At 43.1% G+C, this 24,303-nt stretch overlaps 1 protein-coding gene across 6 annotated transcripts in view; it reads left to right on the top strand.

Moving 5' to 3' along the window:
* Positions 1 to 24,303, top strand: part of trps1 (trichorhinophalangeal syndrome I) — a 123,772-nt gene that overhangs the window by 35,075 nt on the left and 64,394 nt on the right. For all 6 annotated transcript variants that reach the window (XM_037093421.1, XM_037093427.1, XM_037093423.1 and 3 more), the window contains exons 3-4: positions 18,609 to 19,310; positions 20,866 to 20,981. In XM_037093421.1, coding sequence (XP_036949316.1) covers positions 18,609 to 19,310; positions 20,866 to 20,981 — 818 coding nt within the window. The remainder of the gene's footprint in view (positions 1 to 18,608; positions 19,311 to 20,865; positions 20,982 to 24,303) is intronic.

Here is a 24,303-nt window from a genome sequence, read left to right on the forward strand (position 1 = left end):
TAGATATTAGAAGATCATTCAGTAATAAGAATAATTGTTATTTGTAGCCACTTTCAATCAGATCACAAAGACATGAAGTAATTAACTTGGTGCACTAGCATCTTGAGGCAGTGTTCTGAGCTGACACTAATGCTAACATGCTCAGAGTGCAAGACTCCAACATGCTTATGTGAAGCAGACATATAACATTCAACATCTCAGTTCATCATGGTATGACACTAAGTAGCAACAAAGAAAAATGATCGTGTTCCGATCAGGATGTTTGGGGTTGACCATCGATCACCGACTGCTGGAAGCAGTATCGGGAGGATCACCAAAAGTCAGTCAGGGCGACGGATGTTTCCTTCTATAGAGTCCTGCCGCTAAAAAGACAACCCAAATATAGGTTTTATGTTGGAAAAATAATGTTTTTTCCGTTTTCCCAACAGTCACCTGGTTGGAATCACCTGTTTAAAAATGACTTAAGGGTTTCTATATGGTCAGTAAGTCTGTAACAGCTCCAGAATCGCTTCTCGCAGCCGCTTCTGAACTCTGACCCCCCTCACACACACACACACACACACACACACACACACACACACACACACACACACACACACACACACACTTTTAATCTACGGCAAGGGAAAAGACAGTTCTGTTACCGAGAGCAGAGTATCACATCTGACAAGGACTACTTTTCATTTGATCACCCAGTGACACATTGTCAGACGGCTAGAAATCAACAACGTGTTTGACAGCGCTAATCCGTTTCCTTTTATTGGGGATCGCCGAATTTATTGCTTTGGGGAGGGAGATTTGCCAGGATGATGCTGAAAGGTGGGCTCAGTGAGGAGGATAGCGCTGATAGAAAGTCCTGTTATAGTGAAATTATGGTGCGAGAGCAGAGGGGGAGAGAGGGAGAGAGCGGGAGGAAATGACACATAGGTGGAAAGAATCTCATCCCTGCTCCTGTCTCACACGAGCGTTCTCTTTCTTCGCCTCTGACACATTTGCACACTTCAACGTGCACACACACGCACGTGCACGCCATAATTGAACAGTAATTGAACACTTCTTATCTACTTATCTGTCCAAAGAGGTTCAAAGTAAAGATTCGCAGATCGTATGTGTCTGGCTGTGTGTGTGTGTGTGTGTGTGTGTGTGTGCGCGCGTGTGCGCTCGTGTGCATGCGCTGTGTGATTCTTATCACAGCGTTTGACTCAGAGCTGCTTTTAAGGCAATGAATTCACATCTCGTCCTGTTTCTGTCTCCCTGTCTCTTCCCCCCTTTCGTGCTGTCTTTTTAAATCTCTCCCGGCCTGTTCCTGTGTTTTAATCTCTCCCTGTCTTTTAAAGTCAAAAAGAGCAGTTATTGTCAGTTTTTTTTTTTTTTTTCATTGCCAAACACAAAGACGGCAGCTGCGCCCACAAAATTTGGCTAATAGATGTTCAGTTTCCTGCGTGACATAGCATGAAACGGTGCGAAATGCAAATCGTATGTCTCTTATCTCCTGCGTCGCTTACATTTGCCTCCTAACTCTGATTAATTGACTGTATCCATTTCATTCATCTCTCTCTCTATCTCTGCGCTGTTTCCCACAGTCACATCTCGTCTGTGTACTTTGTAGAGATTATGTAAATTCAGAGCCAGAAACATGCGGAGATGCAGGTTTGACAGGTTGAGAGATTACAGATAGCAACCAAGGAGGAGGAGTCGATATTCTCCCCCGTCTCTTTGCCGGCAGACGTTGTGCAGTTTGTCAAGCGTTGGGAAGATTTGGTGGAAGTTTCGGGGACTGTCGGGCTTCTCCCCTCGGGATCAGTTGATTAGACTTTTGGTATGTTCCCTGCAGAATCGACGCCAGGAGATAAACCACTCTGTGTTGTCAGGCGTCGGCAGGGTTTTTGAATCGCTGCCAGAGTTTTTGCGGTTTGTCGTGTTTGAGTCATGCGTGACTGGCTCGTAATGGTGCAAGTGCAAATATCAAATGCAGGCAACAGGTAGTGATTGACGGTGATGGAGATAGCCGAGAGGCAGATAGAGGGGAACAGTCAGCTGTACCTCTGAATAATTTCCTCATTGATGCCCATGTATTTTTGACATTTTACAATACACAATCTGCGGTTTGGCCTCGGGGCTACAAAACATTTTCCAACATGCAGAAGACACTTTCAGCTGTCAATTGCGGTACAAATTGAAAATGGAAAAAAAAAAAAAAAAAAAATGGAAGAAAGTCTCAGCCGTACAAAGAGCTGGTTTTTTTTTTCCCCGTTCTTTATCATTCATCAGCGGTGTGGATCAGAGAGAGATTAGAGGGATGAATAAAAGGAGATGAAAAGAAGGGAAAGACGGAGGGAGGGGCTGGGTATGAAATAGAAGATGAAAGGATTTAGGGTGTAGTAACAGCTAGATAGGTTTAAGCAATGAACTCTGCGTGTTTGTGCGCGTCCATGCTTGTGTTTGTGTGTGTGTGTGCGCGCATGTTGATCTTTAAGGGTGTACCAGCAGTTAGATGGGTGTGAGAACTAAAGATGACATACCTTCGCTCTTATTACTGATCCACACCTGAATCGCTTGCAAATCTTTTGACCTACTTACGGTGTCCTGATCTGGTCACATGACTTCGGCAGGCACTTGAAAGAGGTTGATAAGTTCTGACAGGGCAGGCAGGATAGGGTGTGTTGAGCCTTGCTATTAATTCTGAGGCCTGAAGAGCTGATAACAAACACGTATATCACACCCCCGGTAAAAAGGTCTTCCGAGGTGAGATAGGGAGCTCTGCCAGTGTTTTTGGAAATCGAGCGCAAAGATCGCCCGAATCCTCTGAGTGATAATATCACTCCTCCTTTTTCCAGGCTTATCTTTGGGCTTTTTGCAGCTGACAGATGTCGGGATCTTTTTATATTCACAATCCTAATTCTTCTATTTGATGGGTAAATTGTGTCCAGGAACACTGAAAAGAGGTGCGGACACACACGAAGGCCTGGTTTGACCTTGCATAAAGGAAAAGCACTATACAGCCGAACGAGATGCGTCACTCTGTGCATCACCTCTTTGGGATCAATACAGCGACACACAACTGTGTTCCTTCAATAAGAAATGCACCTGCACACAGCACCAGTAAACCCACATAATGAACTGTGCATGCAGCCTGTATCAGACAAGTCGGGTTTGATGCCGTGCCTGCCCACGGGTCAGAATACGGCGGAAAAAACAACCCAACTGATGTCAAAGTGAATTTCCACAGCAGGTGTTTACCGGGGGGCTCTGTTTGCATGCTTTTTCAGTTATTACCCAAAGTGCATTGCAGAGGGGACGCCAGCGCCTGCTCCACAATACACGATTGAGGGTCGATAACGTTCTGTCGATATTTCAGTCAGAGGAGCCGTGTCAGGACAACACTCCATGAATAATCGCCATCTTCATCCCACTTGCAAAGCCTCTTCTCCCCTGTCCTCCATAAAATCATCCCGAGCAGCCCGAGACAGATACTCACTCGGTGATCGATTTCAGTTTATCATGTCGAGAATGCAGAATTAGATCACATCTGATCAATGTACATTACAGCCGTCTCCTCGGTGTGTATAAGCAGCTTTGTAGTTAAAGGCGCAGGCCGCAGTAATGTAGTGATTTAGTGGATTGGCAGCTTGTTTGCCCAATAACAATTAAAGTACCCGATACATAAAACAAAAACGTAGTTATGAAGCTTGATTTGTATTTCCTTGTTGCTTTTCATTACATTGACTTGACGCATGTGGATCACGTTGAGCTGGGGGGTTTTTATAGGGCCCCGACAAACCAGTGGCCATCGTTGACGGTCTGTGGCCCTCGTTAATGCGGTGTGTCGCGCACTGTTGGCTGTAGGCAACCCTTGTCGGCTGCATTTCGGCCGACTGAGCGTGTGGAATCTGCGGTGGAGCCTGGCGAGAGAAATCACTCTGACTGACAACGAATCTGTGAACGAGAAGAGAAACGTAGGCAAGAAAGGAGAAGCTTCATGAGCCTGTCATTGTAGTTTTAGCGCCGTTTTTTTCCTAGTTGTTTGGCTACATTAGCAAGAACGGTGCGAAAATCATAGGTAAAATTTGCTTTACCATAGCAGCGATTTGTAGACCTGCAGTTCCGGGTTTCCCTTTCTATGAATGATGAATACAGAGTATCGCCACCTGGTGGTATGGAGAGGTATTTCCTCTCACGGAGGGGAAGAACGTACAAGCTAGTTGGCCATCGGCTGTAGTCTTTGCTGTGCTTTCGAGTCATTCTTTTTGTTTGAGACACAGGCGACACGATACGGATGCGACAGGCCCCGCTAGTTCTTTGATGTCGGTTTGGTGTGTCTTGGCCCGAAGACGCTGCTCATTCAATACCAACATTCTTCAAGTCCGGTTGGGGGCTTTGGTGCAACTTACCATTATTTCCTCCAGTATCTAGTGAAGACAGATAAATCCCCATATACATACTTGTAAATGTAAGGGAAAATGTAGGCCCCTGGAGCTAAAGCTGAACGTGTTTGTGATGTGGCAGACACTTTCTTAGTACAGCTACAGGAGTTAGGAGACAATGCTTAACAACAGGAGTCTATTTCATGTGTTCAAAGAGTAAGAGTGACTGATACAGGAATGCAATCTGCCCTGTTTAAGCTGAAGAGCCATACAGCAACCGCCTGAAGAGTTAAACTCAGATAAACAACATTTGGGGTTTTATATCCTATCATGCCCATCTTGTTGAAATATTAAGTATGATTACTCATATTGAGTGGGGATATATTTATTTCATCAAATCAAATTTCTTGACCACAACGTTCACCTTTAGTTTATCTTGTCATATCTATATGGATTGAACTCAGCAACTGCATCTTCGTAGCTTGACTTGATGGTTTCATTCATGATTTGAATGGTTATTTACAATCTCTCTAAGCAGCGCCAAGACTGCGTTTCCTTTCATATGCATGTGCACGCAGGTGGAAATCCTGATACAGCAGGATTCATACACTGTAGGTTAAACAGTGACACACCCAAAACAAAAAAATTTGTCTCAATCGAACTTCACCCACTCGCATATATATGTGTTATGCAAACTGTTACAGCTTCTATAAACACATAGAAAATTCAGTTTACTTCTAATAATGTCTTTCCGATAAACCTAAGCTAAAGTCTTAAACCAAGTGTGTGTATGTGTGTGTGTGTGTGTGTGCGCGCGCGCTAAGGAGCTTTTATCTCAAAGATTGATGTCGCAACGACCTGCAACTTCCCCTGTGTGTGTTTTGTGTGTGTGTTGGGTGGGGGGGATGATTGAAGATGAAGAAAAGTGTGAGAAAAGGGTGAGAAAAGCAGTGTGTGGCTGTAATGTGTGAGAGTTGGGTGATGTGGGCTCGTAGCCCTCCTCCCCCCACTCTTTTTTTATTTCAGGTAAACCCTCTCCATCACTGTTCCGCCGGGCGACAAAGTGGCAGCTTTAATTAGTAGAAGAACTTTTATCGCCTCTAAGAGGATGACGAAAGCTTTTCCTTTGAGTTTCTTGAGGTATCCTCCTCGCGATGAGTGTGACACTCGCTCTTGAAGAGAAGAAATACAGCCTGAAGTTGAAACAAAGACTTGACACTTCATGAAGAGTTTTTTTAAGGCCCCCTCAGACTTGGACTGACTTCTTAACCCCGCTCTTATTGTCTGGGTCTTCTCTGACTTGTAGAAATCAAAGTGAAAGCTCCAGGTGACACCTTTTTAGCTATAAGAAAACATAAAATGGATACATGGCGATTTGCAGGAAACCTCCCCGGTGTCTTCTGTTTTGTGGTCTCTGATGGATGATGACTGCATTGCTGGGAATATCATTTTGGGTGTAATTGTGAGAAAAATTGCTTTTTTTTTCTCTCTTATTCCACTAGTTAATTTTCATCCCTGGCTGGATGATTATCGTTCATTCGGTCTTCTTGACAGCGTTCTTGATTGTTTTAATGCAGAATGGGGTTCTGAAGTAATTCTCTTAGAGCTAGATGTCTCTGTAGTCCCCCTGGGCAGGACAAAAGTCTGATAACCATCCGCTCGCTGTCTGTCTGTGTGGATCTTGTGCATGTGTGTGTGTGTGTGTTTGCGTGTGTATATTTGTCAGTTGTTATGCAGGATAGAGGAAATGAAAGCTCAGACTGAGCCCCTAGGCTTTTCTAAACTGTCTCAGTGTCCTTCACATGCATGTGTTAGTGTGTGTGTGTGTGCGTCTGAGCCTGAGCACATCTGCTCCCATAAATGAGTGTGTGACAAACACGAGTTAGTGACGAAAATTAGGAAAGAATACATTGTCTTCCTCCATTATACCCCCCCCCCCCCCCCCCACACACACACACACATACAGTGTAAGGAAGTGATTGAATCTCAGCTTTTATTGTGAAACATGGGGCAGCACTGCCACCTCCTTCCTCTTTTTTGTTCTGTGTGTGTGTGTGTGTGTGTGTGTGCGCGCTCAACTGTGGTCTGTGTGTCTTGTGCACACCGAGGTGTTTTGTGTGTAGACCCAAACTGTCTTTCCTTACATTGCGGACACGTAATGTATTGCATCATTCAGACGATAGTGGTTATTGCTTACCATTGCATGCTAATAGAAGATTAATATACCGTCGAAGAAAATATCATTATTAAATCACTCCTCGCTTAAATGTATTGCTGTTCACTAACTTACAAAAACACATTGCTTTGTTGTTCAGTCTGCTCACATGACTACGACCCAGTTTGTGCGTGCATGTGTAATTTCCTGGTTGTCCCCCAGCAACCCCCGAGCTCTGATCACAGGAAGTTGAGGGGAAGTTGTCAGGTCTCCACTTTACACACACACACGCACACACAATCCCCCCCGCCCCCCCCCCACACGCACACACACACACACACACACACACACTTCTACCTCCTCCCACGCTTTGACACTCGTAGGAGAAATGGTATCGGTGGGCGAATAAAGACTGAAGAGGGACAAGAGAGAATGGGGGGCAGGGGGAGGAGACAGCGTTCAGGTGCGACAGTCTTTTTTTTTTTTTCATGTGTGAAATGTCTGTTTCCACTCTGCTATCTTGCTCTCATCTTTTCTATTTTGCCCCCCTCCCACCCCTTCCTTCTCTGCACGGCATCTACCACTACTCATCAAACTAACGTGGCATTCACACACAAAGACTCAAAACATGGCGGAGCGTCAGGCTGCTTTTCATCGTGAGTGGGACCTGTTGTTGCTCAGTGGCACTTTAGGGAAAAGCTCTACAGATAGTGGACATCTTTTCTTGTAAAAATGGCATTTTTTTTTTTTATCGTTAACTCTGGTGTTATTACGAGCTTATTAGCTGGTGGAAAAACAGTCCTTCAGATACTGTGCCCGAACACAAGATCAAGAGACTCGCTACTTTGTAGCAACATAAGAGAGAATGTGTTTTGCGTTTTAGTTACCTGGTTATCATCTGCTCTCTGTTTTAGGCTTTTCGAGTCTTATTAATGAGACTGGAGGAAGGGATTAAAAGAAGCTGGGCTAACAAGCTGTATCTCAGAGAAACCTAATTGTGTGGCTTTCTAATGATGCCTTAACATATACACATGCCAGGAGTGCGAGATATGGTCCTTAATATGACATGGAGATATCTTTAGGGTGTTTTGAGTTACACAAAATATATCTCGATATATGGAAATTGTTGTGATGACTGTCAAAATATTAATAGAAAGAGATTTTTAATGAATAATCATCAATAACGTTGCTATAAATTTGAACAAGTAGAACAATCTCAAGCTTACAAGTTCGGAAAATGACATGCAAAACGACCAGGACAGGGAAACTGTTGCACTGCGGTGAGATGAAAGAAAACGTCCTTTTATCCAAAATAACTTCTAAAAAGTAAAAAATAAATTGGATTCCAACGCCGATCTACAGATTAGCCGTAAAACCCAACAATCGATGGTAGAAAAAAAACCTGACCCACACACACGGGATAGAGCTTTGTTTCTGGCTTTTTGACTGTTGCAGCCAGTGCTTGTGAGCTGGTGCCCCCCAAGTGTGCGGAGTTAAACTGTTTCTGATAGTTTCACAGTAAATCAATATCCTGAGACAGACTCCAACATCCCGTCTTTGAACACAGCCGTAGAAAAGTCAGTGCCCGTGTTGGGAAATTCAAAGAAGCATCAGTGTGCTCGCTAAAACAGTTGTTGCAGGAAATTTAGATATGTCACGTTTTGTGTATTCGCCATATCAAGCTGAAAACATTTTCAGGCAAAACAGGGGTAATTGTTGTAGTAAGATTTTCATATCATGGGCTGTTCTTTATTTAATGTCTATATTTTCTTGTCACGTTGTGTTTGTTTGTGGTACCACCATGAACGTATTCTCTCTTTCTTGTTTCACACAGTATTTTGCCTTTTTTTTCACTCTTTGTTTTAAATAGAGGCTTTTCAAAACAGGCGTCTCTTTAATGCAACAGTCTTTGGATTTGGAGGACGCCCTTTAATTATTTATCAGACACCGCTTTTGATGTGTTTTTTTCTTTTGTGAGTATATAAAGTGTTTTTATTGTGTATCTCTGTATACTGTCAGCGTGTTCCCTTTGGTATTAAAGGCCGTGATTTAATACTTTAATCGTAAAAGTGTAAAATGCTTTTGTTTTTGGTTTGAAGGAATCCAACACGCCCCCTAAAAAACAGTTTGTTGTTTACTCAGTATAGTTTTAGTGCAGCAACAGATTTCAACCTTGTGATTGTTGTGTGTGTGTGTGTTTGTCACCCATGTGTGTGTGTGTGTGTGTGTGTGTGGTGCTTGAAGAAACATAATGGGGATTTGATTAAAGTTTTGATTATTTTGAAATAATGCGAATGATTAGATGCAAATGGTGGAACTAATCTAAATTGTTTATATTAAAGTGTTTTATTTTTATTTTTTTAAAAAAGAGGGAGATGTAATTGTTAATCAATCCCTGTGTGGATGTGTGTGTATTTGTTGTATTTCCTCTGCACTGGAAGGTTTGTTACTGTCACTGTGTGGTTTTTGAGAAGAAATTGAAACTGAGAATTTACAATATTAATTAAGTAATAATACAAACAAAAAAAAACATATATGTCCACCAAAAAATTTTTTGTATTTTTTGTAATAACACACACACACACTCCTCATAGTCGGTCCCTGTGTGTGTGTGTGTGTGTGTGTGTGTGTGTGTGTGTGTGTGTGTGTGTGTGTGTGTGTGTTTGTCTTTTATCATCCTGCGTGTGTAAAACCGCTCTGACGTGACAGCTGACCTTTGAGTTATAAATGCAACTCCACACACACACACACACACACACATACACACACACAGATGCACGCGACGTATAGCTGCTGACCACAATTTGCGCGCCGCAAATATCGGTTAAGGTGACATCATCAGGGAGAGACAGCGAGGGATCCATTTTTAAAGGAGCTCTCTTAGACGTGACCACACACACATGGTATGCTCCACACACACATTCACACACAGACAGAGTAGACTCTAAGGACCATAGCAGGGGAGCTTTTTTGTGTGCGTGTGTGTGTGTGTGTGTGTGTATATATAAAGTTAAAATCCAGACAGTCATTCCAGAGGCCAGACTATTGAGTCTTATAAACTCTCAGGTCACAGATTATTGAAATAGCAGAAGAGATATATAGTCTGTGCCTGTGTGTGTCTTCTGTTACACTATTTGACTAAAAAAAAATCACAAATTGCTGAGAAGAAAATGCAGAAATCCAGACGTACGCATGAACACACACCTGCACGTGTGTGTGTTCATGTGAATAAATGTCTGATTTGATTATAAAACACAGGTGCGCGTGTGTGTGTGTGTGTTTGTGTGAGATTTGGATGCAGTGTGAGTGCCTTTGAAGTAGCAGCCTGGATCCCTGCATGTGTGTGTGTTGTAACGCTGATTTATTTCAGCATCGTTTATAGCCCCATTGGGAACTGAACCAGCAACCTCTTGGCGGCTATTTCTCTGTAATAGTCTGACATGCACACAGACAGTCTATTGTGTGGGCTAATCTAAGAGAACGTACCTTGTTTTAACCTGCTAACCTCCACCGATTTGGCAAGAACCAAAAAACTTGAACCGCACAATAAGTTCAAATCCCGTTCCTTTGGAGAAACTGAGTAACCGGTTTTTATACTCCTCTCACCCACCTGTGGGCATCGACACACACTTTAAATAAAGTTTTATAGACTGTGAGTCCCAGAGCATGAGCGTAGCGCCTTCAAATTTGCCTTTCCAGTTTAAAAAAAACAGCTAGTTTGTGCAGTGTCAAGCAAGTCACAGCTGATAAAGTGGGTTTCTATCACAGGTCACAATTTCTGTCAGTGTCTTTTAGTGTGTGTTGTTAAAGTTAGGAGAGTTAATTGAGCTTAAACGCAAACAAAAAAATCAGCTGTTTCAACTTGCAGACCAGTTAAAAGAGACACTCTTCTCTTTCTCAGCAGTTTTTGAGTTGCACTTGAACGGCCCCAGAGCGATCGGTAGCCAAGAGACCATGGTTATACTGGACAGCTCCCAGTTATGTGTTCATGTCTGTGTGTGACTGGTGTTAACCAGTGTTCTGCCCTAAAGGAGTAAACAGCCCTCCTACAGAGTATTACACACACACTTACCCATACACACAGCGCAGTGCTTTCCAGACCCTGTGTGGTACAGTAATCCAATGTAGTTATTCGAGGTCAGACTCCTCTAATAGACTTTTAATAAAGTTTGTGTAGCAGGGGGGTGGGGGGACGGGCTGGACGAGGGTTGTGTAAGTCTGTATTTGGGTGCATGCAACATGGACGCAGTCGTCTTCAGGGCCTCTGTTGTTGTGAAGTAGTGCGTCTTCCACCGTTGGTTTCTGAACCAGTGTTTTCTGTAGCGTGGAGCTTGTGTCGATTGGAGTGCTGTGGGATGACGTTCAATGTCCCAGACAACTTCTGTAGTCTCATTTTGCCACATTTTTAAAGACATGTGAATGCTTTTTCCTTCAAACGTGGGGTATTTACTGACATAGTTTATGTGCCTGCGTTAACCACAGCCCTTATTTTTAGGCATCCAACTGAACCCATTCAATAAAACCCATTGTGTTCAAGATGAGGGAACCTGAAGTACAAAAATGCAGGTTTTAGGACTCTTTCCTGCAGTACTTTACAGTATTTCTCTGTTTACTTTTACCAAATGAGAGCAATCACATCTCAAATGCAGTAGGTGCAACAATGTTGATTTAAGCCAAAATCAGAATAATCAAAATGAATTGGGAAAAAGTTATAGTTGTTCAGCGTTTGGCTTGTTTGAGAATCTGGAAGCCTGACTGTGCTTGCTGTTGTTTGTTCTGAACACACTAACTTTGATATTTTTTTAGTGTAAATACAGTTTAAGATGTTAAGAAGTGTTTTTCCCTCTATTATTCTGTATTATTTGTAGAAGTGAAGTAAAAATGGCAGTCTTTTGCTTTTGCACACACTTGCCTTTGAATAGATTCCCATCTGTCAGTCATTTGGGGTGATTAAAGCTGTTGTACTGTCGACACCTACACCCACACAAACACCCCAGATTCATGTGAGGACAGCCCAGTAAAGTAAAGGGAGAAGAGGAATTGAGATTGAGAACGAGACAGCGGCGCAGAGGAGGGAAGGAAATGTATGAGGGCGAGAGGGAGGCGAGAGATTAACCGAGAGAGCTACATGAAAGATGGACAGATAGGGAGAGGAGCACACAGGGGGAGGTGTGTCCGCCATATCTGTTTCTTGTGTGTGTCGGTGAGAAAGAGACAGATACGGGGAGTAGAAGGCAGAGAGAGGCAGCTAGAAGGAGCGAGGGATCAGAGGGAGGAACTCTCAGAACAAGAGAGAGCGAGAGAGAGGCATTGAAATGTGAACCCCTGATTAAGTTTGACATTTAAGATGACATATTTTGCATGCTGTTACCCCATTACAAATGAGTCCTACACTCTGTCGGAGTGTGTCTGCATGTGAGTCTATACGTGTGTGTTTTTGTCCGTGTGCATGTGTGTGCCTGTGCGTGTGTGATTTGCTTGATCCGTGGCAGGAATGAATTGGGGGCCCTGCTACACAACAGATGAAGAGTGTGTGTGTATAAGTAAGAGTTCTGGCATTGATTAGGGGCCTAGCAGGCAACTGAAAGCTTTTAGTCTTAAAATGGCAGGTGGACCCCGTCTCGCAGTGATTTTATGTTGTCCCCCCTTTCCCTGTCTCTCTCTCCTTCTGTTTCTCCCCCAACCCTCCCCCCTCCCTCCCAATCTTCAATTAGACTCCTGCCTCTGCAAAATCAATTCCAAGCTGTTTCTTCCCCCCAACCCCTTCCCAAAAAAAAAGAAACCCCTTGAAATGGTACCTTCAGCCGGCTCTTTGCCCCCCCTCCTTATCCCCTCTGCTCCCATCCAGCGCTCACAAGCGGCGTGCACTTGCGGCCGATTCCTATTATTATCCCACCGCTCTAAATAGGCTTGGTTTCACGGACTGATCTGTTTTGTCTGTGCGGGTACTAAAACGGTCACGTGCGCGCTTTCATTAATATTTTCTTCAGCTGCTTTCATTCACCGCGACACGTAACCCAAGGCTACAAGCCATTTCAGCGTGACTGCCATTTTGTGCATCAGTGGCCTTCCTAGAAGTAATAATCTGTGACTTTTTCATAGAAATAAATGACTGCTGAGTGATACGCCGCAGTCCTGAAAGCTTTGACACCTCGCAACAACAACAACAACAGCTGGTGTCTAGCAGGTCCTTTCGGGGAAAATGTTTTTTTTTTTTTTTTTTTTTACCGACAGGAAGTGTCTGTGTGTTTCAGGTTTCTGGCAGCGACCTCTGTGGTATTTATTTGGAGTGAAATGCAGTCTTTCAGCAGCGGACCCTGGCTGTACACAGAAAAGATGTGAACACAGTGGCTTTTTAAATTGTAAACCCAATGAAAATCACATCGTTGTGCCAAATTATTGGACACATTGACTGTAGACAGGAAAACATTTACAAACTGATCAATCAGTCAGTCCACAGAAAATTAATCTGCAGCTGCTTTGTCAGCCCATCAATCAGTTGAGTGTTTTCCTTGCATAAATGACCAAATGATTAATCAATTTGTACCAGGAAAAAAACAAATAAAATCTATTTAAATGATGGTTGCAGCCTTGATTGACTTGCTCATAAGTAATTTTGGGCATCCTGACAAAATTATCGGAGCTTTTTACATGTTTCATCTTGCATACCAGGGCTGGGCAGTATGGCCTTAAAATGACACTGCGATACACAACATATACCTCCATATCAAAATATCAAATTCCCCTACACTCTGTAATATAGCCTTGGAAAACAGGAAAAGGCAACACTTACACCGTATAACGCTATCCAAAATCAAAATGATAGACTGTGTAGTCTCAGATCACAATAATGATATACCGATATATTGCCCAGCCCTGTCGCATTTTGAACATTCATCACAGGTTCACAGGTCATCATATACGAGAAAACATTGAGCATTGAGAGCTTAAAGATACACTGCAAATATCAGTCTTACAAATCATATGAATACAAGCTTAAAACTGCTCACACATCCAAATTGTGGATTGAGAGGAAAATAAAAAGGAGCCGTTTTATTAATTCAATTTGCTCAACTTTAAGTGACCACATTTGTGCCATTAACCCTAACTGTAACCTGTTCCTCGTCACTTAAAAAAAAAAAAAGGAATTCAGAAGACAACATCTGGGAAATTATTTATTTGTGAAATCAAAATATTGGCAAAATAAACGGAGAATGCCCCGCTGTGTGCTGCTGCATGTTATTTGAGGGGCGACCAGCTGGATGCCTGACCTGATGCATGACTCCATCGTGGTGTTTGGGACAAATTAGGCCCAAACTGTGCTCGAATCTGTTGAAAAGTTCAAATAATGGGAAGTTATTTCCGTTGCACCACTGTAACTTTGAAGCGCGAGGAGAGGTTGCGTATGAAGTGCCCCGCTGCGGGAGCCAGACTGTGGCTAATAAACACTGTGCTGTTTCCAGAACTTCAACTCACTTTGGAGATTAGGAGAAGTTTTAAAGTAGATGTTCTGAGGATGCTCGTTAGTATGTGGGGCTCATCTGCCCTTTGCCTCCTGTCTTTTTTTTTCTCTCCTCCTTCACTCCTTCCTTTGCTCCTATTTCTGTCTATCCATTTCCCCTGACAATCTCATTTTTTTTCTTTTTAAATGAAGAAAAATATATTCTCTTTACTATCTGAAGTCTTTCCTCCCCTCCTCCCATTTACTTCCCTCACACTCTCCCTCCTCTCCTCAACGTACTCACACTTATCCACAAATCTGTCTATCATTTCAAAAACCTACAAAGGACATCATGAAGCAGAGGAAGATGTATTGTTGCACAAAAAGGACAGAGGACAGATGATGAGGAGCAGGAAGCGTAGGGACAAAGACTGAGAGAATTATGAAGACACGGAATGACGCAGATCAAGAAAAGCTTGAGAGAAATCTCTGTGCAATGGGACCTTGCCTTTGGCATTATTTCTTCATATGTTGCACATTAATCCTCTTGTTTATGAAAGATGGAGATGCCAACTACAGCTGTCCCACGGGGAGGAGAGGGGCAAAGCTATCTGAGAGCAGAAAGATGTGCGACTGAGATTTGTATCAGTGACTTAATGATATGCATTTGCAGAATTGCGGATAAAAAACAAACATTTTTTTGGTGTTATGTGATGATCCATGAAATGACTGTGTTCTTCGCATCTTAAAGGAGACCTGTTGCACTTTTTCTGCAGTGTGTAATATGTCTTCTTATACATACACAAAGGCTTTGAAAGTTGAAAAGGCAGAAGCTCTTCTCTCCCACAGAAAACACTGCACCTGAAACGCCTCGTCAGTAGTCCCGCCCTTATTTTGTGACTTTGTGACATTGCACTACGTCATCATGTCCACATTGGCATGATTTGTAAATACCAGGTAGTTTGCCGTGAAAGAACTGATTTAGCACAACTGATCTGTTGCAGTAAGCAGTGCTCTCTCGGGCGTGTGTGAGCTGACCAATCAGAGCAGACTAGGTATTCAAGAAGTGGGGCCTTGAAGAGACAGGAGCCAAAACAGCATGTCAGACAGAGGGGGAATTTCAGCATTAAAGCGTGTGAACCTATTCTAGTAGTAACCCAAAAAAAAGACTGTACGATAAAAGATGAAGAAGTTTGACATGCGTTGTCATTTTGGTGCTGCAATGTGTTGTTGATCTGAGAATTCATTCCCATAATTTTTTAGTCCACCAAATGTTAAAGTTACCAAACATAAATGTCAAACATCTGCTCAAATGTGTGTTTTTGCTAAATTTTTGCAAACTGAGTGAGATTCAGACTGCCGGTTGGACAAAACAAGCAAATTAAAGACAACATCTTGGGCACATGGATATTCCTATTGCCAATTTCATTGTTTTCTGATATGTTACAGACCAAATGATAGTTGGACAACCGACTGATTCACTGATATTGAAATTCTTTTGTCGTTTTTGTTGTCCTAGTTGTTTACTTAGGGTCTAAAAATCACAAGTTCTTGGACAATGAAACGTTATTTGCTTATGTCTCAAACTCTGCCACGATGCAATTTCGATCCAGTTCAAACTTATATGAGACAATATCAAAGAGCTGAGTGTAACAGCTGAACTCCCTTTACAGAAGGCAAACAATGTGACTTTTTCCTGATTTGCAGTCACTCCCTGATGCGAGATATTGACATTGATCAGCTTTTGTTTGGGCCCATCAGCAGCACAGCCCGACCAGAAGAGTTGTAACTTCTACCTGTGACATTTAACTTGCTTGAAGAGCAACAAAACTAGGGGATAACACCGCAATAATCTACTTGTGTTAGTCTGATAAAAGTTGCTGAACGCCACGCTACAAACATGCAATGCAGATTCAGCTCTCCAGCATGTTTTCCCTACCTTGGCCAAACATACTACCCACACCGCTCTTGGTACGTCCTTCAACAGGTCTCTGGGGGTGATTTTTGGCAATTTCAGATAAAAAGCCTCACTGGCGTTTGGGCTAATTGTAGTTGATGGAAATGATTAACAGACGCATTTATCCTGACGATGGCATTGAGGCCATTGTGGTGTATAGGCTCTAATTGTAGCTAGTAGCAGTAGTTGTTATGCGGTATGTTGTGGTGGGTTGTACCTAATTGTAGTTGATAGTAATGGTTCCAGTCTGTGTATACAGCCTGGAGCAGACAAAGGGCTGTGCTGCGACACTGACACACACACTCACACAGAGAGAAAGAAAGCATACGGTACAGCCTTTCAACGCACACCTCGTCTTCTTGGGGGCGATGCAAGTAACGCGCATTAGCCTGATTGTTGATTTCACGCTTCGGCGAAAATCATTCGTAAATTTTGTCTTTTCTTATTATCGCTTTGATTAACTTTTCGCAGTCCCCGCGGAGATCGCACAGGGCATATGGAAACACAGTTAGGTCAGTCAGTGCTTCTTAGGTCGGGATTTCAGCCTCATTGCTCTACCACAACGATCTGTAGTTTTCCACTGTGCGTGTGTGTGTGTGTGCGAATGATGAATTCTGACTGGGTGTGGTGAACATCAGATGAGATTTTCCTCCGCTCCCTGCGCTCGCTCACTCTCCCTTGCACACACACACACACACACGCACACACTCATGCAGACACACACAGTGTGAGTGCCAGGGCTGGTCTAGGCGTGGGCCCTCGCAGACATAAATTGCTTTAGTTTAATAGTTGTATGGTAGAGAAAGGCGAAAAAGGAAAGAAGAAAACGTTAGAACACCCGAAAAGACGGCGGATTGGATTCGACAGAGAAAAGCAGCTGTCACTCGGCCATTGGCCCTCTCTTCCTCTGTGTTTGTGCGCGCGTTTTGTTTTCTCTTTTCTTTCCTAATCCACTAGATTACATTACAGAATATGGTCCCTTTTAATATGTTTACGCGTATCTTGATCTGTTTGTTTACGTCCGGCTGATTATCCGCTTTCAGCCGCATTCCCCCTTTCCCTCCTGAAGAGCGTGTGTGTTCTCTCTCTCTCTCTCTCTTGCCCTCTCGCGCTTTAACTGTTTGCAGTTTGAGCGATCAGCAAACAACAATAAGCGTTTATCTCTGGCACTAACTAAGGGAGCTGTCTCGCTGCCACGCACGTCATCAAACGCGCATTACACTCACACATATTGCATTGATCTAAAAGTGATCAGTTTCTGGCATCTATCAGGCATCTGTCGGGTTTCACTTGTGTTTATTACCAAACTCACTCACTCACACACACACACACGCACATGCACGCATACAAACAACAGCGTATGGGTCAATGGGTTGACTGTGTTTACGACTGAATATGAACTGAACGACCACAAATAAACACGCACACACATACACACTAGTAAAGCACACACACACACACACACACACACACACACACACACACACACACACACACACACACACACACACACACAATATCTCCATCTCTCTGTCATGACTGTTGTGAACAATACGACCACAATTGTTCTCTTTTCAAACAAAAGGAACATTATGGTTTAACATAAAACACATGGTTGGTTATTTGATGGCTTTGTATAGTGATTATAAGGGAGGGAAGGGATGGTGGGAGGAAGAGGGGTGACAAGGGGGAGGGAAGGAACACAAAAAAAAAACATTTAATGACGGAATTACTGTTATTGTTGCAATTATTCTCGCATGTGAAGTTAAGGAAAAAAAGACTAAAATGCGAGGAGAGCATTGCGAGTTGAGGAAGAGCAACGGGAGACAAGGGGGGGTAAAAGTAAGCGGGGAATTTGTTTTAAAGAAGAGAGAGAGGTGACACAGACGGAGCACGAGGGACGGTGAGAGATGAGAATATGGGAAAAGCCAGAACGTGATCGAAAGAGATGCAAGAGACGAAGAGGAATCTGGAGGGCTGCAGGGGATGAATCGCAGTCAGCCGCCACCCTCATCCATCTTTCTGATATGGGATGTGTGGTTTGATGTGGTCGTCTGTTTCTCCCAGTCTCTCGCTCTCTCGTTCTCTCTCTATCTCTCCGTCTCCCCCCTGCTTGCCTCACCCACTCCCTACCACCCCTCCCCCTCGCGCGCCATCCCAGCCTTCTCTGATATGGTTTGAGTTTTGATGTGGTCATGTGTTGAAGATTCTCACGGATGGTTTCCATAATGATAAAAAAGATTCACTCCCTGGTTTACAAAAAGGATAGAAAGTTGCACGTAAGGATGCTGCGAATGCGTGCACACACGCACACACACACAAACACACACATCCCAGAAAAGAACTCTCTGTCAGCTGAGATGTTTCTGATTTGTTGGGGCTGTTTTTCTTTGACGAGGTTTGTGGTTGAGTATCGTCACAGATTTCAGCCTTCAAAGACGACTGTAAATTGAATCAAAGCGAATCTGTACACACGCATCATTGTCAGAAAAATTGTACTTGTGTGTTTTTGAGTCCTGCAAACACCTTGTATCTCTTAGCGTCTTGATTTTCTTTTAAAGGATTCTTTAAAATCTGCTTGATATTTTCATCCCTTAGTTCCCTCATGAATGCATAAACAATACAGAGTCTACATGCTTTATTGTCAGTGCGTCACTGAAAACTTTCTCTGCCTCTTTTTTGTCTGATCAGAGATGGTGAGGAAGAAGAATCCCCCTATCCGGAGTGTGGGAGGCGAGGAGGAGGAGGAAGAAGAGGGGAGGAGGCCAGCAGGAGAGGAAGAGGAGGAGGGAGAGGAGGAGGGGAGGGTAGGAGCAGAGGCCGAACGAATAAACCGACCCTCTGAGCCGGAATCCTCTGACCGGATCAGAGGAGATGAGGAGCAGGAGGAAGAGGAGGGAGAGAGTGAGTGCGCGTCCTCCTCCGTCTCTCCCTCATCCGTCAGCGAGCGCTACGGCAACGAGGAGAGAGGGGGGAGGAAAGGAGGGAGGGCAAAGCAAGGAGGTGCGACGTCGACCGACAGACCTGAGAGCCAGTCGGAGGCCGAGGATGGGGAGAAGGGGGTAGAGGAAGGAGAGAGGGGCGAGAGAGACAGGGGGGAGGCCGATCACCTCACAGCTCCTCTCCTCTCTGCTGCCCACCTCCTCCCCAGACAGGAAGGAGGGGAGGAGTCGACAACTGACACCCCTCCGCTGTCCTCCAGCCCCTCTCCCAAACTCCAGGACTTCAAGTGCAACGTGTGTGGTTACGGTTACTATGGCAACGACCCCGCCGACCTGGTGAAGCACTTTAGGAAGTATCACCTGGGTCTGCACAACCGCACGCGGCAGGACGCTGCCCTCGACACACACATCCTGGCCCTCCACAACATGGCTCCCCAACACACACCTCTAGGTAATTACTCTGCGCTTAAACAGAATTTCAGGTTGTTTTTTTTTATTTTGAAACCTTTAGCCTATGTTTACATATTTTGCTGTGAAAATGACTAACAGGTACATAAAATGGTGGTACTGGTCTGGTAGATCACCACAGGTGGCAGCTACGAGACAGGCAGCAAGCGCTTGTTTCTTGCCGCCGACAGACTCCTGTCTTGTCTTGGTTTTTATTCTAAGCGTCTGACAACATTGTGGAAAGGATTCCTATAAAGAAAGACCTTCATGGTAAAGAAACAGCCGCTATACCAGAAAACCCCCCCCATCATTTTACCGTGGCAATCACCATAAAACACACATGAGACTAGAAATGAGGACCTTGAGTTGCCCCAAAAGGATTTAGCTGCTGCCATTGCTGCCTGTTTCGCCGCTGGTGGCTGAGGCGATCAGCTGGATCAGTTCCAAGACTTTTTGAACCCATTTAGAAAAACAAAAATAGAAATAGGGCCCTGGTTTCATAGTGCAGGAATTACTTTGTTAAATTGTTAAACATGTGCTGGAACTTATTGATTAAAATAAATGGAAGATATAGATCCATGCAAAAGGTCAAGAAATAAACATCACTGATTACCGGGCTTCGGGAGTAGCAGAATACATGAAACAGGATTATGTAATCAGCATACAATTCAGACACATTCATTAACAAAGGGGGATTTCTAATAGGATTGCACTTTGAGAATAAAGAATGATATACACATGACAACAACAACAGAGAACACAAGAACACACCCGTTAATAAAAGTCATTCTATTGATATTCCCTTTCTTTGTTTGCAAATGTTTGGTTTAGAGCAATCCAAAAGTAACAGAGCGTAATCAAGTTGCATTACTTTAATGTTTGGTACTTGGATTACATTACTGACTGCAATTTTTAGGTACCAGGATACTTTTTTAAAGTAAACCTCCCAACCATGCTGATCATGCTTTGGAGAAAGTGTTGCAAGGGTTAGTCATTCGCCACGGAAAAATAAATCTGAACCATAACTGTCCTATTATCACCCCATTATGTATTAACATACATGCTTGAACCCTTCTAGGTTTATTGCAGTGTAAGGAAATTCAAGGAAAAACGGTGCCTGGCATAACAAGTCTTAAATACAAAAGTATAAAAGTTTAGATATGTTGAATGAAGTCCCTTTTATAACATTTTGAGCTAACATGTTAGATTTTTCTAAAGGTATTATTGTGACATTTTTTGTCAGTATGCTTGTAAAACTTACACAATCAAAAATACTACAGGTGTTAAATTTCATTATTCGCACTGATTTACATGAAAACACCAAACCACATGCAGAAAGAATAAATCACACATCACACAAACAGCTTGAAATAGTTCCCGGTGTGCGCAGGTGGCAGCAGTTTCTAGCAACAAGAACTTGTTGATTGTTGATCCAAAAGTTTCTCCTCCTTCCCAGAAGTCAGACATGCTTCCTGGATGTTTGTGCCTCTGGCAGCCTGACCCGTGTTTGTTTGTCTGCTCCTGCAAGTCTGACCTCCTCCTTGTTTTTCTGCTCCCAGATATACAGGCAGGACAGGGGCAGAGGAACCAAGCCAAAGAGTTGGGGAAGACCAGACCAGATGTGCACAATCAGCAGCACAGGACGGTAATGATGAACGGCACATATGACGTACAGGTGAGCACGGGCCAAGGTCAAGAAATACAGATAGATGTACGTGGCGACGGTGCCCAGCCTTTTTCATTCATATACTGAAACAACATGTGCACCTTTAAAATAATAGCCGGCAGGTATGGCTTTATGTTATCGACTTCACTTTGAAAAACGTTGATCCAAAACAGGCGAAGCGCTGATTCAGTTCACAATTCAATGTAAGCATTGCTCTTAAATCTGAAAATCCTGGCCCATAACTGAACCGTCTAATTTATTGGTTCGAACAATCTGCAACTGATTTCTAACAAAAGGGTGTGTGTGTGTCTGTGTATGTTTGTTTTGGACAGTGAGGCATTGTGCCGCAAGTTATAAAACTTTATAGACTGACAGATGGAAAGACACAGAAAGGCAGACAGCACCAGGGCACCAGGCAGACAGCAAGGCCACACTTGTGTGCACTCGCAGTAATCAAGCACACGCACACACTGGTGCAGGCACACAGTGGTTGCAAATCACTCAGAGGCAATGCATATGTAGACATGCATGCATCTTACGGTGTGTGCGTCATTGTTCATGAATAAATAAGTGTGTATCCCGTGCTAATAACTCATTTACTAACTATGATCGTTGCAGCAACCGGACAGTAACTTGAACAACATTAACTTGCAGCCCCAAATTAACCTGCCTAAACAACTATGATGGATTGCAGCATGTTTTTTTTTTCTTGTGTATGGACCTCAGGAGGAGTGGCCGATACCTCAGTTGTAGCTAATTGGGATCCAAATAAAGAATAAACCCTATGCAACCTTCAATGTGTAAACATCTTAAAAAGGGTGACAGTGTCAGGCGTGAGCCACTTTGCTGAGGAATTGCAAGATAAAGACAGGAATGCCACACACTTAACGTTGCAATTAATATTTCCTTCTTCAAAGAGTGATCTGAAATGTTGTTCAAGTAATGAAAGATGACTGAGGTTTACCTTGTAGTTATACACCATCAGAGCATGTCAAAAATCATACTTAATTAACACCAAAGATCAGACAGTTAATTCTAGGATAAAAAAAATCCCTTCATCTATTAATGTCACTTATTATTGCACTTTAAATCAAGAGTTACTAATCAGTGAAATCAACAGCTGTATACTGGTCAGAATAAAAAACCCGTAAACCCTGTAGTTTACCGTCCTTGTTATTGTAGATACGAGTGTCTCCCAAGGCAAGTTTATTTATATAGCACCATTCGTCTCGGACACCAAATGCTTTACAGAGACATGGATAAACATTCCAAAATAAGAATAACAAAATGTTCAAATTGTTTTTTGATAGACAAAGATTTTACTATGGATGAAAAAATAGGCATTTAAGTGACAAATAAGACAAAAGCAATTAAATAAAGAGTCACACACAAGTTCTGGATCAAATTATTTAAAGCCACAGCAAGGCGTTTTTTAAGTGGACTTCAGGTATTCAGGAAGCTTGTCTCACAGGTGGGGAGCGTGGAAACTTAAAAGCTGCTTCATCTCGCTTAGTTTTAATCCCAATGAAGCGACATGTAAAGCCTCGGACACAAGTGTGTGCACGTCTGCTACAAAACTGGCAAAACATGCACATATTATTTATTGCCTCGTGAACTTATGTTGGTCTTCCTATGCTACTTTTAAATGACTAGACATACTGTAGTTTTGTTCTTCAAAAAAAAAAAAAGAAAAAAATGTGTTTTGAAGTGAATGTCTCTTTTGAACGCCCGTATTTAAGTATAAGCTTCAGTATGGGTATTTTTGTGAGGCGACAGGGTGTTATTTTGAAATGACCTTAGCTAAGACGGCGATCCATCAGGTCACCATTTGGAAATGAGACAGTCATTAGTGCCAAACTTCTGTGGACGCTGAAATGCCATCCAGTTGATTTTGTGAAGCAGGATAATGAATCCGCAATTAGACCTTATCACATTTAATGAACGCTTACAAAGCTGATATTTCAAGTTTTATCGACATGTTCTGCGTTACTGTAATTCTGTGTTTTTTGGGGGTTGTTTGAGAGGCTGTCACATTCCCTAAAAGTCACATTTTTAACAATATGCCAATCAAGAACAGGGCAAAAAAATGGTGCACGTGAATTTCAAGTTTTTAAAAATGGGTTTCAACTAGATACAGAGGAAGGACTTTTCATGTTCATATTTTCATTCTGTGCAGGTGTATATTTTCAGTACTTGGCTACGATTGAAGGTTCTCTTTGAATGATTCAAAGGAATGATTAATGACGATTAAAAACAAAAATAAGGTCTTTAATTGTTCCTTAATTAAGCGTTTCAGAATTCAGAACTGGAAACAACTCCAGTTTTGTTAACAGCTGGGTCAAGGATTAGGACTTTCGGTGTGTGCGAACAGTAGGGTTTTGTCTGAAAAAGCTTTCGACGAGATGATCTAATAAACGTAGCGTATGTGTTTGTGTATGTGTGTGCGCGTGTGTGTATGTGTGTGCGTGCGTGGCCGTATTTATGTGTGTGTGTGTGTGTGTGCGTGAGGAGTTTCATTTCACTTTAACCAGGAGTCTGTAATGGCTGTAAGTCACGTAATGGCCTCAGAAACACACATAGTACACACACAGTAGTCGAGCACCACACACATGCGCACGCGTGCACACACTCACACTCACACACAGAGTCAGAAATAGAAAATCCAGTGGGCTTAAGTCGTCATTATGAAGAAAAAGTGAAAGTATATATAAAAAAAAAGCGAATGAAAGGGGTCTCTATTCTCTCCATCCCTCGCTCGCTTTTTCTCTCTCCCGCCCACGTTTGGAAAATTCCATGCTGTCATTTGCTAAGAGGAGACGTCCAGTCGACCAATGAGATTTCAGGAGAAAAAAGACTCGGGGAGGAGAGAGAGACGGGGGGGAAGAAGAAAAGAGAGAGACAGAGAGAGAGAGAGGGATGGAGGAGGAAAGAGGAGAAGGGAGTGGAGGAGACAGACAGAGAGAAAGGCATTGAAACCAGTAGTTATAATCGGCTGTTAGGCAGCGTAATGAAACAGCTGTCAGACAAATTTAACTTTCTTCTTCTCCCTCTGTTCTCCAGTTGTCTCTGTCATCATCTGTTTCTCTTCCACCTTCTCCTTTGCCCTTTGCTCACTCTTTCTGACTGATTCACATTTGTTTTTCTCCTTCTTCTAAATCAGATTTTCTCTCACCTCTTTCTTCTGTCCCTTTCCCTCACTCCTTTAACACACTCGTCCCGCTCGTCCTCTGCCTCTTCTCTGCCCCCTTTGCAGTCTTTGTGTTCCTCTGTCCATTCTGCTTGTTGAAATGACTTGATGCTTGGCTCGTGGCTCTTCTCTAATTGCCTCGGC

Source organism: Acanthopagrus latus, chromosome 3, assembly GCF_904848185.1.
Source record: "Acanthopagrus latus isolate v.2019 chromosome 3, fAcaLat1.1, whole genome shotgun sequence".
Taxonomy (NCBI): domain Eukaryota; kingdom Metazoa; phylum Chordata; class Actinopteri; order Spariformes; family Sparidae; genus Acanthopagrus; species Acanthopagrus latus.